At 39.6% G+C, this 18906-nt stretch overlaps 2 protein-coding genes across 3 annotated transcripts in view; both read right to left on the reverse strand.

Moving 5' to 3' along the window:
• The window catches only part of LOC138619177 (nuclear receptor-interacting protein 3-like), a 260883-nt gene that overhangs the window by 200922 nt on the left and 41055 nt on the right, over nt 1–18906 (reverse strand). The gene's annotated exons all lie outside the window — the stretch shown is intronic.
• LOC138619164 (rhombotin-1-like) lies at nt 1495–10750 on the reverse strand. 2 transcript variants are annotated; one of them, XM_069695452.1, is made up of 5 exons: nt 10355–10750; nt 9497–9710; nt 6453–6578; nt 5999–6107; nt 1495–3252 (listed from the first exon to the last, which is right to left on the reverse strand). In XM_069695452.1, exons 1-4 carry the CDS (start codon nt 10374–10376, stop codon nt 6002–6004), a joined length of 468 nt encoding a protein of 155 aa, XP_069551553.1. In that variant the 5' UTR covers nt 10377–10750; the 3' UTR covers nt 1495–3252; nt 5999–6001. The 2 variants fall into 2 exon arrangements, with proteins under 2 accessions (XP_069551553.1, XP_069551552.1); XM_069695451.1 differs by having other exon boundaries at nt 1495–2192; nt 10355–10749.

Below are 18906 nucleotides of genomic sequence, written 5' to 3' on the forward strand. Positions count from 1 at the left end.
AAGCTCAAAGTGGTGCAGTGCACATCCACACGCTCTCTGGAGGCCCACATGCATTACACTGAAGTATAAATATGAACCAAAGTAAATTCATCGGCATATCCTAAAGCATCATTTCTGGGATGTAGAATGGTTCTAATAGCAGTATTGACTACATCTTTAAGGTTGACTTTTTCAATGACATTATGTTCGATGAACTGGCTATATTTTATGATTAATCTTCATTTTTCTTCATCATTTTTTTCTACAGCCTTATTTTTATTTTTGTTCATTGACTTTCATGCTGGATCTTCTCACTGTTCTGCAGCATTTCATTTTCAGCACAGGGGGATAAAGATTTCATGTGAACTTTTCCAAAGGATGACTTTAGGTCACAGGTCCCATCTGCCCAATTTAACTGTATGAAGTTAAATCAAGCACTGATCATGTTCTCTAACATGACAAAATGTTATTTATAGTTGACCAGTGGTTTGGTGTTTGTATTTTGACCAAAAACAAGAATCTGGTCAATGTGGTTCCTGTCTCACATGCACAATTAGACCTTGTGTGATCAATGCCCTAATCCTCAAAATACAGTTGCAAATGAATGTAGCAGGTCTATTATCTGAGCAATATCCCAATGCGTGAAACGTTGAGATTATTCCTTGTTAATATTATGTTTACTCACTCGGATGTTTGACCTTCATTCGGCAGTTTGTCACTCAACCTCCCTAAAGAGGGAATTCTTCTGTGCTCACTTTAAACTTGGAACAGCTTTTTTTTTTTTTTTTTTTACCCCTTGGGGCTGCAGAAGCAAGTTGTGAAGACAAAATTGACATATTTTAACTTGATTGGGCTAACTTTTAATTACACATCTAGCAGTTACTGAGCAAAATCATTTTGTCCAAAGTTAGCTTTTAGTTCCGTTTTCGGTATCTACCGACTTCTGAGGGAAAGACAACTCTTTGGCAACTAAATGCTGCTTCATGATCACCAGCTAGTCCTGAAAAGTGTCTTTCACTACCTAATTGGTAGGTAGCAGGTAGTGTTCAAAGGGCTTTTAAAGTTTTATATCAGAAAACAGAGGTCTGCTGTGGTCATAAGTAGCTCTATGAAAGCGGTGATAATGAATCAAAATAATGGTGTTGTGGGCCAGGCCACTGAACAATGATCTGAAACTCACTATAAAGCTCCATAAAGCCACAATCAGATGCAAACGCAGCTAATTCTTAAACCGGGAGTTTAACACCAGGACATAAGCATGGACTTCCAATATGAGCCTTAGAGAAATGTGATGTGAAAACTTGAAACATCCATGCACGCAGGCTGGGAAATGACTTTTCACTGAAGCAGACATTTGGTGTCCGGTTTGTCCAACAATTTGCATATTCGTGGAAGGAGTAGAAGTGATTTTATTGGGTGTTATACATTGTCTGGAGGAATTCTTCCTTCTTATGGTGTCATATTTGCATATACTGTTCAGGGTCATCTCTGTGCGTAAATAATGATCACACAAACTGAATTGAAAATCCTGTTTAATTAGACAAGAAAAAAAAAACAGCTTGAGAGCAGAGAGATAACAAACCTATGGTGGGGCTTTAAGGTCCACTATGAGTTTTCAGAGTCGAGAAAGATGGAGTAAGAACACTTTGTCCTACTAAGTTGCTAAACTGAGCCAAACAACATTTGCAAATATTTTTTCCGTTTGTTTTGGGGCTTCCTTCAAGCCAGCTGGGTGGGGTTCACCACAAAAGACACTTCAGTGGCTGCCAGAAGGATTTGACAATCACAGGGAACTCTGTATTTTTCTTTAATGGATGACTTGGTTGATGCTATGTGCGGCCTGATTGGCTTCACTCCATCCATCTAGTGTTTCACATTTGGTGAAACAGACTCTACAAATTACTTGCAAACACTAGTTCACTCTATTTCTGTTCATAGTCCACATTAAGTGCTTGAAAATATATCCTCCCGATTGTTTCGTTACTCCATTTTCATTTCCTGGTTGATCTCGGGTCCATCTGTTCAGAAATGTCACTTTTATTGGAAATAACCATGCAGCTCTGTGATAAAGAGTTCAAACATGGGTTGCTGGAAATGTGTTCAATCAGGGTCTCTTTTTTCCCACACTGCTCAGTCTGAAACAAGAAGCTGATGAGGAGTGTGCTGTTGTGAGTTTTATAGTCCAGCTGGCTCACAGTAGTCCTTTTCCTGATCTGCAGCGACAAAGAGAAAAATAAGAAAACATGTCCAGGTCACTCTGTGAGGTTTGATTCAATAGAAACATATGATTAGCTTTGTATTAACTGTGGTATGAAGCTGATAGATAGACAATGCTTCAAATATAGATTTTTCTGCAAAAACAAAAGCTACAAATTCTTAAATACAGATGCTTCACACACACCTTCAACCAAACACCACAGTTTCAAGATGTACACCCAAGATTAGTGTTACCAATTCAGTAACGGCCTAATTATAAAATATAGTCACAATCTCCCCTTCTGTTCCCTAGTTATGGTGTTGAATAGTAGCCAGAAAAAAGTCTTTAAAAAAACATCCCGTGTGAAATGTGTTAGTTTGCGAATGAATACTTGGGTTATGGCCACAAACGTGTTTTGTAATGTCACAGTGACCTTTGGCCACCAAAATCGTATTCCTTCATCCCTGAGTCTAAGGGAATGTTTGTGCCACATTTAAAAAAAATCGGAGTGGTTCCTGAGATATTGCATTTAAAATAGAGGATAGACAATAGGTCACAATCAAATTCACATCACTACATCCTTAAGTCCAAGTGATCATATGTGCCAAATTTGTAAAAAATTCCCTCAGAATTTCTCAGATATCGCCCTCATGAAAATGGAACAGGCAGATGGGAGGAACATGAGCGCTCACACTGACCTTTGACCTTGTACCACCAAAATCAAATCAGTTAATCCTTAAGTTCAAGTGAACGTTTGTGCCAAGTTTGATAAGATTCCCTCGAGAAATTCTTGATGTATTGCGTTTATCAGAATGGGATGGACAGACAGACAAATCATAATGCCTAAAATAGTCCCCCAGCAGCACTATTTGTCACTTTTAGCATAATTTGCCAAACATAATATTGCCAATATATAGGAACCCCTTGGGGTTTCTTTTAAGAAGTTTCTGGAACTTAAAAAAAATGTTTTAACTGTCCATTTGTAAAAAAAAAAGTACTTATCTTAGCAGAAACAAATGAGCTTTGGATTGAAAGCCAGAGATGAATCCCCTATTGTTCACATTCTTCCAATTACCCTGGAAGATGCAAAAATCAAAGCCAGAAAACAACATCAGAGATTAATAAGATAAATCTTACACTAATGGATTACTGAGCTGAGATGTCATCACATTTTATAATTATTTACCTGCAAGAATTGGTCACTAAGGGGGACTAAATAAATCACCTACAAATAAGAAAATAAGCATGTAATTAATATTGTCATTCTCTATTTAGTAAATTTGGCCTGTTGTCTATATTGAAAGTTGGAGATGAGTGTGTATGAACTGCCATAGATGGTAAATCATATCACTATATGTGTGTGTTAAGAAATGTTCAGAAAATGATAAATTATGATCAAATAATGATTTTAATAGTGATTTTATTTTTTTTATTTTTTTATCCACAATTAACCCAGTGGGATGAAGGCCATGTTGGGTATAAAAAAAAGTATAATTCACAAAGGAGGAGAACCAAGTAAAACCCACAATTATGCAGTGGTCAGATTTATGTAAAGACTCAGACAAAAGTTTAAATAAATCCAAAATCAACAAAGCTATTTGGGTCTGAGAGAACAGCTACAAAGAGATGCAACATGTGGAAGCCATACAGCCGTCAATGCAGCCATTTGATCAAAATAATAATGTTGGAGCCACATTTTGAAGACAGACTCTAGCACTCCAAATAAAATATAAGGCATAATGCAAACAAATTAAATCAAGACACTTTATTTCTCACCTCAGTTAAAATTACAATTTAGTAAATCCTCCAGGGTTGGTCCAATCCTTGAATGCATCAGGATTTTATTTTTGAAATAAAGAATGATCTCTAAACATTTGAACGTGTTTCAGCATGAACTCTGGGAGACCTAAAATCTACAAAAAATAAATACTTCCATCAAGTTGAGTCCATCAAGTACCCAGTACGATGTTGTGTATTTTATAAACTGTAGTAGTACAGTAAGCATCATAATGATAAGTTGGTCTGCTGGTGGCTTTAGGGAATGTTTCTGAACCAGGGCAGATCCCGAAACCTTCATAACTGTGGATTCTGTGGTATTAGTTGCACTTGCTTTCACCTCTCTTTCAACCATCAGCCGTCACAGCCGACCACTGCTCACACACCCATCAAGAAGAAGTACCAGGGATGTACTCTGCTCCCACAAGATTTATTTGTCTACCGTTTAAAATTTAAAGTTCTTCAAATTTGTTTTAAACTTGCAGACAACATGTTCAAAGTGCAGCAGCAGTGACAGGGCGGAAACCATTTCATGGGCATAGTGAACATACTGTTTTTCTTATGTTTCACCAAATTGTCCCACTACAACTCTCCCATTATAAAAACATACTCACTGAAAATATTAGGGACTACAACCTCACACTTTTATTCGTTTCTTTCTGCTTTTTCCATTTAGAAATGTGAAAAAAGGACAAATGTACAGTGTCTCAGACAGTGCCAAGGAAACAGACATTTCTGTGTAATTGCTTTTAACAGAGTTCAGGTTGGCAGGATTAAACATTTAGCTCAACTTAAGACCTTTGAGAACTGACTGATCAATGTGATCTACAAAATATCATGTGGAAGCGCATTTATGAGTGCAACAGACTTAAGTCAGCACACATTAAAGCTGGATTAATGTTTCACTTTTTTTTTTTTTGCCGAAGTCTCCGTATAAAATTGTGACTGCAAAAATGCTACTGTAATTTGTACATTCACCAGTCAGAAAGCAACATCCTCATTCATAGAGTTCATTCATTTATTCCCATACACTCTGGAGAACGTCTGAAGAATCATTCAGTTGCCTTTTTACACATGTAGCACAAAAACTGAGATTGTCTGACATGTTCTGACCAACTGGCAATACTTCGGTAGAGCGTGTATGAGGCATGAAAGAGACGTCATCAACATGGCCGCTCGCTTGCTACTAATTCTCCAGACAATGGCCTGCTCTAATAACACACGGCCTCAATTGGACATTACAATGGCTTTGTCCTCGGGAGCTGGCAGGTTTAAGTTCATTTCATGTCCTCTCCAAATGAATCAGACATTTGGGTTCTCATATGCAGCTCCTCTAATTTCACATGTGTGAAAGCAGCTGATTGTTTTTGTCCACTTTTAGCTGAGTTTCTGGTCTATTCCTGAACCCTTCACTGTGTTTACCAGGTAGATGCCAACTTTGTTTGTGTTCTACTTGGTGCTGAACATGTAGTGTATTAATTGTTTGTGGGCTTGCCACTTCAAGTGACACATAGTCCTTTGATTTAGTGTGAAAGTGTAAAAATAATAGATTTAAACATGAACATTATATTGGTATCTAGTGTAGCGGTAAGCTGTTTAAAAGTTTCTTTATCCATTGAGACAGTGGGCACCTGGTTTACAGATTTGGTGACCAAACCAACGACCAGTTTGTTTTGCTGATTTAAAAAGCAAATGATTATCCATTTCATTGAGAGGATTGTGAGGGACTTAGTCAACTGGCTCTCTTAATATGTGCTAATGGTATTCAAGTTTGACCATTTCAATACACAAAATGGATTAAATTATCTGACCTCAAAGTATTTTGGTAAACAGCCCTCAAAACTGATCATATGCATATGTATCACTGCTTGGTTTGTCATAGATAACAAACTACCTCTGGTTTAAAGTCTCATGTCTACATATGGTTATATTTGGGATGGGCTCATGAGCTCACTTGTATACCTTCCAGATATCTAAGCGCATGGTTTAGTTCAAACTGTCAGCGCAGCTGTCTGGGCCTGTAATTCATGGTCATCAGCATATTACCTCTTATTGAGGCTGCCTCTCGGTGCTGCCATTAAGATGGCCTCCTTCATAGTCCAGCTGGCACAGGATCATGTTGTTCTTGAGGAAAAACTTGTCTCCCACGCAAAATCTGCCGAGAGAAATAAAAATATGGAAGTGGGTCTTGGTTCTTGCTGGAGCTGAAGTGAATCATGAGGTCCCAGAAGAGCATTTCAGGCATATTTTCAGCATACATCCACTGCTATGATAATCAAGAAATTAATCTTGCATGACTTCTGCTTGATTAACTATCCAAGTGATATACAGTCTTTACCCCCCCCCCCCCCCAAGGTTTTAAACTGTGCAGTGGATTTCATCACGTTGTGAGTACAATGCATTGGTAATATGCTCATAATGACTGGTGAGCTCACTAGTACACCTCCCAGATAAGTCAACTGAATTTGATCTCCCTGGCTAATTGCTCCCCTAATCTTACCTCTGGCGGCAGAGCTGACAAGCAAAGCAGTCTAAATGGTAGACGTTGTCTCTGGCTCTCATCACCATCTCAAAGGCAGGGATCAGCTTACTGCAGGCTGCACAGTTCCCCGTCACCCCAAAGAGCCTGCAGACGGAGAGAGGGCGACAAGCAGGCCTGTAATCTGGACGCAGACATAGATACATTTCAGCCAAGAGCAAAAAAACACTGAAATAAAAGGAAGACAAGCCTAAAAAGTAGCCCCTGTGTCCAAGTGAGTGTCACTATAATGAATGTTTCATAGCGGTGAAGTGCACTGCATTTCCAAAAGATTATTGATGGCTATCTCTTCTCCTCCTTCTAATGCAGAGCTCACTTACAATTACAGTGTATTTAAGTGCAGCCAAGTGTGAGAAACCATTCAAATCACCCCCCCCTAATAATAATTATGAGCAGATGATAGGATGAGCTTCTCATAATAAGATCTGCAGTCATGTCATTAAACTATGGCAGCGACTAACCATTAAGTTTATTATGGACCAGTCTGACGAATCGACTGTCCAAAACCTGAAGTTTTACTATGAGGGATGAGAAAGAAAAGCAGGATGAAATGCTCACTTCTTTAAGAGTGCAAGCAGAAAATGTTTTATGTTTTTGCTTGTTGTATGACAGAAATGATTAATTGTTTTGGCACTACAATACACTGCTGTCAAAATTACTACAAAGCTACCATTGTCATTGATTCAGTCATGAATTACCACTTTGCCCCTGATGTGTTTATTTTTCATTCCATCTTAACTATTTAAAACATTGTGTACAATATTTTAATGTTAAGAATTCATTTTACTCATTAACAATTGGCTTGAAATTTATGATAGTGGATCTGCTTCCACCATTGTGTATGCTGTGATTAAAGAAATAGCAATGCAATTAGCCAGTTTGGAATAAAGTGAGAATGCTCCCATGTTTTAACAATGTTGTTCCTATTCTGCCAACACTGTGACAGCACAGCTTTTAATCTATTCGAACCAAACCTCTGTTACTTCTACACAAAACTTTCTCCTTTTCCTCACATACAGCATGTGAGTGTTCAGAATATCAAATATAAAAGTTTTCATGGACTGGATATCATTTAGATCACTAATGCATTATGGAGATTAACTGATGTGAAAATGTCACAATTTATATGAAAATGTCACTTACTTTAAGAAGCCGGTGGAAAACACTTTTATGAAACTATCAATTTATCTGGCCACTTTTGAACCATGTCCTCAAACTACCTGAGAACAAACGCTGTGTTGTCTTAAATAGTCTGCGCTGGCCAGCTGCAGATGGCTTCACCTCTCATTCACCTCAAACAGAATGAACAAATAGCTCCCTAAGAGCCTGACACACATGAAGACAAGTAGCCGCTGCTGATTTCCATATTCCATTAGAGGCCAAATAGAAAAGGAGGTTTGGCACCGTTATAAAAAAAAATGACATCCGTGGAATGGAGGGAGCAAAGGGCTGAGCATGTGTCCCACAGCCTCGGACAACAAATGAAACACGTCATCAAACGAGTGACCAACTCTGGTACAAAAGCGAGTCCTAATTAACAGAATGTTCTGATCTAACGAGCCTGAGTCCTTCGCAGGCACCTGGTGGGTTTTTTCCTTCTCCTTAACAAGGCTACGAAGCTCAATGCTAATTCTCTACTAATGGTCCAATTAAAAGAAATCACATGGTTTTAATTCCACTCTTCAAAGGCTTTTGGTCTGTACCCTTGCAATGATGAGGAAAACAGGAGGCAATCTAGCCAATTTAACTGTCAAAAGGGGTTTTGGTCTCTTAAGTGCAGCGCGGCTAATGAGCGACTTAGCTCCAACCAAATCCAGCTGGATTGTACATGAGACTAACACATGAGTTCAGCAATGTGGCTGAGATATCAGGAGTTCCCCTGCTGACCTGACACCAGACGTCGTTATTTCAGGCAAGTAAAATCAGGGGTGTATAACTCTCAAAAGAGTCTTTTGAGCTAGGCTTAAGTTTGTATATAACTGGGGTGTCAACGAGATTCATGGTCTAAACTCCTGGAAACCTATTTAAACTGCAAGTATATTAGTATATTCTATAGTAAATGACAGGTCTCTGGAGGTGATAAATAACCTCACTCCAAAGGATTTTATAAAGGAGCTGTTTAGACAATCTAAAAACATTTATCTTTGTTTGATGGGTTTATAAGGAGTGTTTGAAATGTGTTAAGTGATGTAAATGTCCTCTCGAGCAGGGCAGATAGCTACGAGGACTGTATACGTTACAGAAAAATGTCTTCTTGACTGAAAGTAAGAGTTTTACGTTTTGGGAAGTCTCAGTGTTTTCTTTATTGCCATAAATTAAGATGACAATAACTACAGGATGGAGCCAGATACAAGAGAGGATCTATTAACTTAGCATATGCGGCTAAAAAACAGGGGGGAAAGTACCCAAGCACCGTTCAAAGCTAATATAATCCAACTACAACACTTCTAAATTTCACAAACACCATGTTAAATCAAGTTTGTGAAAAACCTGTGTACAAGCGACAATTTACCATTTAACTGGGGTTATGTTCCAGACATTCACCAACAGAGACTCCAGGACATTACAAAGACATAGTCCAAGACATAACTTTACGTAAAACTCTATTTCTTTAACAAAGACACAAAACATACACGCAGCTAAAAGTTCTGCAGCCTGCCTGCTCCGTTACTGTAAAGTTAAAGAGGGTTAGGTTTTTGTCCAAACTGTTTGAACTCACAGCTGACTGTTGCTTTGTCTCTTCAACCGTCATGTTATGTTATGAATGTTATGAATGGTATATTGTTGCTGTTTAATACATGGAACTCTGCTTCGGTTAGCTCTTTTCATCTACATCTCTATTCACGTTGCCATTGTCAATATATTGCAAATTCTGCATGTGATCTCTTTGACAGCAATGGCCGTGGTTTCTGGAATGATTTTTTTGCTGAAGCTGCATGATGCACACATCATCACGTCTTCCACTATACCCTCTCACGCTTCCATTACACCTGTGGAGGCCGTACCTCAGGTAGTCTCTGCGGCAGAGGATGAGGTTGGCCCGGGTGTAGAGGGTGGACCCCACCCGGCCCAGCCGGCAGTCACAGCAGGCACACTTCAGACAGTCCTCGTGCCAGTACCTGTCTAACGCCTGCAGCATGAAGCGGTCCCGGATCTTCCCATTACAGCCGGCGCAGCCCCTCGGCTTCTCTCTGGACTGGAGGGACACGAGAGACACACCTGGCAGGAAATAGTCCAGCAGGTAGACAGTAGGACAAAGACAGGCACAGAGACAGCTGGGGTTACATTTGAGAAATAACCTGCCTCAGTTCAACAATAGTTGTCTGTCTGCTCTGAAGAAGCAACAAAGAGTAAACATGAAAAGCTTAATTCAAGTATTTGACAGACTAAGTTTGACATGAACACTGGAGGAACGTCTGTTCTACTGCAGTCTAGATTTTAAGGTTTTATTGTAGCAGATAATCCTTTACAGCTCTTAAAGCTATTTTTGTTGCCTTCTTTAAGGTTAAAATATATTAAAACAACGAAACGCAAAGATAAACTCTGTAGCCAGTTTATTAGGTACACCATTTACAAAGTTTTTAATGTTGTGGGAAATGTGTCAATTCAATCTTGAAGTCATGGGTAAAGGTAGTGTAAATAAAGTCCAGTACGTTGCTATAACTATGACCATATAGGCCTATAGTAATTGGTAGAACACAGTTGGATTAACAGCTGATAATGTCAACACATACTGAACATAACAGGCATCAAACAGTAGATCTCAAGGCAGAACATTCTATTAGATTGCATTAGTTCGCACAGGTGTACCTATTCAAGTTGGAGTATTGGGTCAAAAATTACAAATGGATCTCTGAACTCACTCTCCTCCTTGTCCAGCACCATCCTTCTGGACAAACGACAACAATCCAACAAGAGGAGAAATGCCACCCCGTGCACTCCTGCGTGCAAGATAACACCACGAAGAGCGATAATAAACACACAAGGGCCTTGACGCACAGCGCAAATTACTCTATCAACCTGGAGTCGCTCAAACTTCAGCTCCGCTTTTTCATAGTCCCCGAAGAAAAACCAAGACAATCAGCATAGAGTCGCTTTCTGCGGGTCGTGTGTTAAAATAGCCGGTGGATGGATGAAAACAACGTCCTCACATCAAGAGCGGTTGTGCCTTATCTTAGCTGATGTCAGAGCATAAGTATTTCTGTATCTGCACAGGCTGCGGCTGTTCCCCTCAAATGAGCTTCTGCAAAGCCCGACCCTCCACACCGCTCTCTCTCTCTCTCTCTCTCTCTCCTTCTCTCTCTGTCTCTCTCGCTCTGCCTCTCTCTGTCTCTCTCTCTCTCTCTCTCTGAGCAAAAACTCCCACAGTCAAATGGTTTTTTTTTTCCAACGCTGCGTGCTAATTATATAAAGTCATTATGCTCAGATCTGATAGTTACCGCCCCCTCCCTCTCTGAATCAATTATTCAATACACAGTCACACACCAGGACAGCCCGGGCCTGAGGTGTTTTAGAATGAGCTTATTCAACTCCAAGGACACCAATTATCTCCAGGGCGCCCTGTAGTCAAAGCTGTGGCTTTTCAGCACGACAGATGCAGAGCCTTTTGCGCGCGCTTGTTCATGTGCGTGTGTACGTGTAAGTATTCTGTGTTCATCCCTTGTTTGTGCACCAATGTTTTTGAAGTGATAATAAACCAGCTGTAGGTAAGAGGATACAGTATTGCAGTATTATAAAATACCATAAAGGTCACTCACACACTAAAAAGCAATAATAGGTAGCCTATCATACCTAATCCTTAAGGCACATAGAAATGTTATGGCGATGTAAGTGATTAAACCTTTATACGTTGTACTCCAATTTGATCAGTGGGAGGATATTACATGAACAGTATATACTGATATATACAAAAGCAGTTACAATCGACTCTTCTAAGATGACAAATTTCTGGTAGCATGCGGTTCACAAAGCAGATCATTATGATGCCCTGGAATATTATGAAAATACAGGAGATGAACAAAATGACTCTGAAGTCACTTTAAACTCAATATTAGTTTTACTGCAGACTTCTAATATTATGTGATATATTGATATTAAGTAATAAAGAATTAGTGGAGATACCATGATATAAATCACCCGGCTATAAATTCACGTGCCTTAAATGAGACTTTAGATTGGAAACTGTCCTTGACATGTCAATCAATAGAACAAGAGATGAAAACCTATAAATTAGCAATATAAGTATAATTTAGTACCCACTGATTACTGCAAGTTATAAAATTAGGCCACTATATTATGCCATGAAAACATAAAACCCATCATATAGACTCACTTTTAGATCAGGTCAGCATGCAGATATTATAAGAACATTGTAGCTATATAACAACAATAAAATGAATGAATCTGCTACAGACCCATGAGTCCTTGAATATTATGGCAATTTCTTTGGTACAAAAGGACAACCCCTAAAGCTACAAAGTGACTATAAACAAAGTTGCCAAAGAGTGGTATAGATATCGTACCATAAATCAACTATAGGCCACAAAATTGAATATACATCCAACTACAGGCCCTTGAAGGAAAACCAGAAGTATATTTAAAGACGATGATACTAAAAATTAGCTTGGATACGAGATCTAACAGTTTTTTGATATCATAATAATGCTATAAGATTTTTGAAGATACTTTCATTGCACTATAGAGGAGTTATGTGTCACTTTAAGTAGACAGAATATATAACAACTTGATGGAAAAATAATGAACTCATCACACTTGTCAAATGTTGGTCTATCTGTTGCACAGCATGTTCCTATTGTCCCAGAAAAGATGTACTCATTTATCTGTTGCACAACATGGTTCTATAGTCTCAGTTACAACGTCTGTGTACCTTTATCTTGTGACCTACGACCTCACTCAGTACTATCTACAAAATCAGATATACAGAAGAAGTGGGGGTGACCGTCAACTGTTTGTCACACTGTATATAAGCTGAACTATGGAGGAAGGATGCTGGACATCCTTCTTTGAGTGTACATGTATTTGCTCCTTCTTGCAAGAATAAATGTCCGATATGTTTGATTTTGAATCCAGCCTCTGAGTAATTTTTCTAACACAACTCCTTGCAGGTATACTGGAGATTACACCGGACAGAAAAAGCTATAAGGTTCTACACTTGGGGTGGCACAGTGGTGCAGTGGCTAGCACTGTCGCCCCACAATGACACGGTTCCGGGTCTTTCTGTGTGGAGTTTGCATGTTCTCCTTGTGCCTGCATGGGTTCTCTCTGGGTGCTCCGGCTTCCTCCCACCATCCAAAGGCATGCATCTGAGGTTCATTGGTGATTCTACAAATTGCCCTTAGATGTGAGCATGAATGGTCTTTGTCTCTGTCTGTCGCTATGTGTTGCCCTGTAATGGACTGGCGACATGTCCAGGTTGTACCCTGCCTTTGCCTGAAGTGTGCTGGGATAGGCTCCAGCCCCCCTATTATTAATGAGAATACAGGCAATGAAACAGCCTAAAATAGATATGAAGTTATATACTTACTAATAGACCTACCACAGTCAGCAATGTCCTTGTTGGAGTGTTATAAGAGGAATATGAATTCTAAATAGCCTTGAAACTCAATGTTGAGTCCCAGACCTAAGTCTCTATATTAAGGATTTAGGAATACCACAGGATATGGTAAAGTCATTATTTAAAGTTAATATTGAACATCACAGATACATTATTAGTCCCTTTAGATAGATTATTGGAACATTATAATGATTTTCAGTGGGGTTTTCAAGGCCAGTACTCATAAACAACACTCCAAATAGATCATCCGGCCCTAAATCCTCCTCATTAGACGCTGTGGCATAAACAACTCTTCTAACATGGCCCCTGGATCAGGTCACACTAATTAACCAGCACCATCGACTGACTATTCCTCATTATCCGCCCTCTCATCTGATCGCATATAGGCCGTCAAGACAGCTAACGATCAACAGACTAATTAATCAGCTGATGAGGTGCAAGTGAAGCTCCGGGTTCCCTCTTCATTTGCGAGACACATGGGAGCTAATTAGTTCAATTATTAATGCATCTAATTAAATAGTTTCTCTGGGTAATCATGGTTACAGTCTGGTCCTCCATCGACTGCGGTGATAAATGGATCTGCGATGCATTAGACCCCTTTTGTCCTTTATTGTGACATACACTAATTCCAATGCAACGGCTGGCCCCGACTAAACATTACAGGCTATTCACAGGCCCGGACCCCATTAGGCTAATTGCACTAAAAGCAGTCTGTGGCTGACATTAAAGGTGAGCTGTGGTTAGGGCTCTAATTAGCAGTCTGTGGAAATAGGAAGCCTTTTTGGCCATCTGCTGCAGCTTGCCATCATGTCCTCAGTGTGAAAAGGGCAGAGACAAATTTAGGCGATGTTTTGTAGAAGGGCTGTTTGTCAGATATAATGCCATGAGAGGCCGGGTCACTGGGAGCACATTTCATACAGTTACAGCTGAATTTAGAGGAGGGAATACCAGAAAACTGCTGCAATTTGTTGCAGGCTGCATATGGTTTTGGATGTGAAACCACAGCTGGCTGTTTCTTGTCAGATTTGAACTACTGTGCTGTATTCAAACCTCTCATATGTGTGTGTCTCATACTAAAATAAAGGCAACCTGAGTAAACACAACATACCAGTTTTACATGAATCAAAGGTAAAAGGGTATCCAATACAAACTAGGTCCCCTTAGTTACTAAATAAATTTGTTAAAAACTACCCAACTTTATTGATAATGTTATTGGTTGTAGCTTTACAAGACGCACCCAGATGAAAGCCAGTCCTGTTCAATCAAAAAACTACCAAACTTTATTGATACTGTTATTGGTTGTAGCTTTACAAGACACACCCAGATGAAAGCCAGTCCTGTTCAATCAAATCATCACTTAAAGACCATTTATAGAACCATGAAGTTTGCTGAAAGGTCCCACGAGCACCACAATGTCAGTCCTGCTCTTCTTGGCTATTGCTCACAGCTCATAGATTCAGTCTTTGGCATTTTATGGTCAGACAATCCTGTTCGCATTAAGGTCAGCTCAGCCAACGTCAAAGGGGTGGCTAAGTGCGATGGCATTGAAGTAGTTCCAACAATGGCAGCAGTGGCAAGTTTTGGCACACAACATAGGGTAGTCAATACTGATTGCTCCAACAGTTTCAAACTGAATCAAATGTCTACTTTCCCATTAGGATACAATGAAGGAAAACAATCCTCAATGGAGCCAGACTCATATATTCAGTGAATTTGGGTTTGATGTTGACAGGCCAGCACCATGTGCCAAAATTGAAAAGAATTTCCAGAAAAGAGGAAGATGAAGATGATGGAAATGAATCAGTCAAGAAAGGGTTACAAAGCTATTTCTAAGACTCTGGGACTTCACAGATCCACAGTCATGGGAAAATAGTGAGCTGAAAAGCACTGCTAATCAACCGAACATAAACACCCATTTTCACCCATCCACCCCGACCTCCTCCCGCCGAGGACTTTGTGGCTCTATAACAACGTCACCTTGAGTTCTTCCTTTCCTTCAGTTATAGGTAATGCAGCCACTACACTTGAGTGTAAAGTGATATTATTTGGGGGCATTTGAAAAACATTTGTGAGGTAGTGAGAAATATGTAAGGTTTTGAATTTGAAGCTGAAGATCAACTTAAACTGTGATGCCCCAAAAACCCTGTGAAAGAGATGACAATAAAAAAAAAATCATGCAGTATTCGAATTCTCAATTTCAAAAGTTGATATCTCGATCATTTTTTTTTTATAATTAGTGTAATGCCAGAAAATAGCCATAGCCTGTTGCTTCCCATGATGAAATTGCAACACCCAAAAATAAATGTAGTTAACCAAGGAGACTACTGAAGAAGAGCACCATCAATCACAATTGTTAAGTAACATTACCCAGAATGTCACATTGAAATATTTCAAATACCTTCTAAACTGGCACAAGGTAGTCCTGCGCATGATGGAAAGAATCTTTGGCACTTTCTGACATTTGTAAGGTAATTCACCTCTGCTACAGATGTAGCATGTCCCACTTGGAGGTGATGACTTTGATCTGTCAGCCTAAAACTTGGTGAAACAACTTCAGAAACAGCTGTGCAAGCACAAACCTTTCCAGGACTGGAACACAATGTAACGTAATATGGCTCTTCACACCTGTTTGTGTCTGAGTAAACCGGACATCAAAAGCTTCTCCAAGAGGCTGTTAAAGACCTAAATAAAAATTATATTTCTGAAATAAGATAAGCAAATGTAATGTGACCATTAAATTAGTTACCGCAAAAGCAAACAGAGGGTTGCAGGAATATTAGAAAATATTAATATTATCAAGTGGCTCCCGTCAAGATTTGTGATATGTTCAGCACCAAGCGAAAAGTCAGTTCTTGAAATCATTGTGTTGAAAGCAGAAAAATGGGCAAGCACTGGAATGTGATGACTTTTACAAGGGCCAAATTCAGATGGATAGACACTGGATCAGAACATCTCCAAGACGGTAGGTCTTCTAAGGTGCATGTAGTGGTTAGTTACTATACCAAAAGTGAACCAATGACAGTGTCATGGGTGCCCAAGGATGACTGACGTGTATGGAGCCAGTGTGGCTCAATTCCTTAAAGGATCTGCTGCAGCAAAATTAGCTAAAAACCTTAATGCTGCCTTTGATAGAAAGGCATCAGAACACTCAGAGTATTGTAGCCTGTTGCATACAGAGTTGCACGTGAGCATTAGAACTGGACCATGGAGCAATGGAAGGAAGTGGCCTTGTCTGATGATTCATATTTGCTTTTACTCATGTGGATGGCCCCACATTTACCTTGATGACAGCAGGATAAATAATGGGAAGAAGGAAAGTCAGCAGAGGCAGTGCAATGCTCTGGACAGTGTTCTGCTGGCACACCTTCGGTTCTGGCATTCGTTTGCATGTTTCTTTGTCATGTACCACATACCTAAACTTTGTTGCAAACTACACCCCATGACAGCAACAATATTCCCTGATGGCATTGGCCTCTTTCAGCAATTGTTCAGGAATAGTTTGAGGATCATGACAAAAAGTTCAAGGTGCTGACTTGGCCTCTAAATTCCCCAGATCTCAATCTGATCCAGCATCCTTGGGATGTGCTGGAAAAACATCCACGGAGGCCCCACCTACATGCAGGACTTAAAGGATCTGTTGCTAATGTCTTGGTGCCTGATACCACAGGACACCTTCGGAGGTTCTACAGATTCCAGGCCTTGACAGTCCGAGCTGATTTTTTTTTTTTTACTATTCCAAATCAGCAACATTTTAAAATGTTTGTTTGTTTGTTTGTTTGTATTCAGACAGCAGGTCATCACATTTAGTGTAACAGGAGAATGCAGGACACTGAGTATCCCATGAGCAATTAAGATAACATGTGAAAAGGATTACATTCAATTAAATTCAACAGAATAAACTTGACATTTTATGTCTCTGGCTCTTTTCTCAGTGAGCAGACATCTCATTTTAGAGGCTAACTCTTCACATAGCTGTAGGGTACTTTAAATAAATTCAGCAAGCGATCACTTTGTGCATTCTTACAGCATGATGCAAAACAGTGTGGCAAAAAAGTATCCTCCTTGACCAAGCCAAACAGTCTAATGTTGCTTAGATCAACTTTAAATCCTTAATATCACAAGAGAAATGTCTAATTAGCATTATTCCACCTGTGTCATTGTTTGTGGATTTGAATTGGGAACAAACTATTATTTTTACCACACTCATATATTGCATACCTGTTTTTTTGTTTAAAAAAAAAAATTAAAACTAGGTTTTCAGTCAGCATTACACTAAGAATCTGTAACTACTATTTATTTTTGTAGTCAAGATAAGGAGACAGTGAGAAGTGACTGAAGTACCATCTGATGTTGCATACAAACTGCTCCTGCTCTAACGTGTATCCATTTCCAGGGAGCTTCAAGTCTTTGGAAGCCAGCCAACCTCCTGTCAGTCCAACTAAGCTGCCGAGTTTTAGATTGGAGTGGGGATGTGCTCACCAGCTGTGAGATTAAGGGGAACTGATCGATGGCCTTTCTGATTGGCTCTCACGGTGTCCCAGCAGCATCCAATCCCCTTGGTTCGGATGGTTGTCCTCAGCCGAGCCAAAAGCAATTCTTCCTCCACACAGGGGCCAAATAAGATCACTGACCTGAAGCTACAAGGCCACACTTGGAGGTTCTGTCTCCACCCGCCTGCAGTCCTCATTTCTCTGGAGAAAAAAAATGAGGCAGTCAGAAGAGATGATAGGAGACAGATGAAGAGATGGAATCAAGTTAAAGTTTATATGAAGAGAATTTTGCGACATAACACATTTTCACTTTACCTGTTTTATTTATTGGGCCTTTTCTGGACATCTTTGTTATTACAAGCAAATGCCTGCTGTGTGTCTGCACAGCTCTCTCCAGAAATTACCTGTCAGTCAGACTCAGTGGGAGGCACTGTCATGTCTTTTTCCTTAGATTTTCTATTCAGTCTCTGTAGGTGGGGCTGTTTTCTTTTTCAATGGCTATGGCTGCTCCTGCCAACTACAGTTTTTTTTTTTTTTTTATGTATTTAAAGCAAAGTGATGTTGCTGATGCTGGAAATGTAAAATGCATGACTTCCTGTGCAGCAAAGCATTTTTTTAGAGGAGTAAGAGAAGTCTTTCCTGAGCAAGGCAGAAATGCACCTCTCTGAAAACATCAGACTTTGTTGAAAAACTAAAAGTGTTAAAGCTTTGTAACAAAAATGTCTGCAAGATAATATACACTGCACTAAAAAAGGATACCTGCAAGTGATTCAGAGTGCAAATGTCTGAGGATTGGCTTGAGAAGTTAAAGGAATGATGGATGAAAAATATTAGATGGGAGAGATATTTTCTATTTTCACTGATCCCAAAACACTGCCAGACTCCTGTGGAGATTCAGCTTTCATTTGCCACCTGTGCTGTGATGATGATGATGATGATGATGATGATGATGATGATGATGATGATGATGATGATGATGAACTTAAGGGGCTGTAGTGCTTCCTGTCTGCTCTTCACTAAATATTCTCTACTTGGATGCAGTAAAGAGGGCCTGAGCAGTCAGAAGAGACAATTTGATCAAAAACACAGATTTATTTCACTTGTAGGAGGCTACAGATTCCATGTCGTCATCTTTCTGCACCAACAGTCTGTGCTTTGATCTGGCCTGATCTGGAGCCTGCTGGCTTGAGTCTATCTGAAATATGTCAGAAGGGGCTTTTGATATTTCCAATGTATTTTCTTAACCTGACATTCACATTACAGCAGAGAAAGATGACTACTCTTAAAAAATACTACGGTAGAATGATATCCATTTATTGCAATTAGTATTTTCCTCCAGTATTCCAACACT

Source organism: Brachyistius frenatus, unplaced genomic scaffold, assembly GCF_029030835.1.
Source record: "Brachyistius frenatus isolate BFR_SWC_R1_liver_20210118 unplaced genomic scaffold, ASM2903083v1 Contig_19, whole genome shotgun sequence".
NCBI lineage: Eukaryota > Metazoa > Chordata > Actinopteri > Embiotocidae > Brachyistius > Brachyistius frenatus.

Bases quoted from the DNA above. Each gene is read 5' to 3' on its own strand.
- LOC138619164 (XM_069695452.1), bottom strand. From the start codon at position 10,376: ATGGTGCTGGACAAGGAGGAGA. The intron at 9,711-10,354 runs GTGAGTTCAGAG...ATTTCCTGCCAG, and splicing joins GGTGCTGGACAAGGAGGAGA to GTGTGTCTCTCGTGTCCCTC. The intron at 6,579-9,496 runs GTACGGCCTCCA...CTCCGTCTGCAG, and splicing joins TGCCGCAGAGACTACCTGAG to GCTCTTTGGGGTGACGGGGA.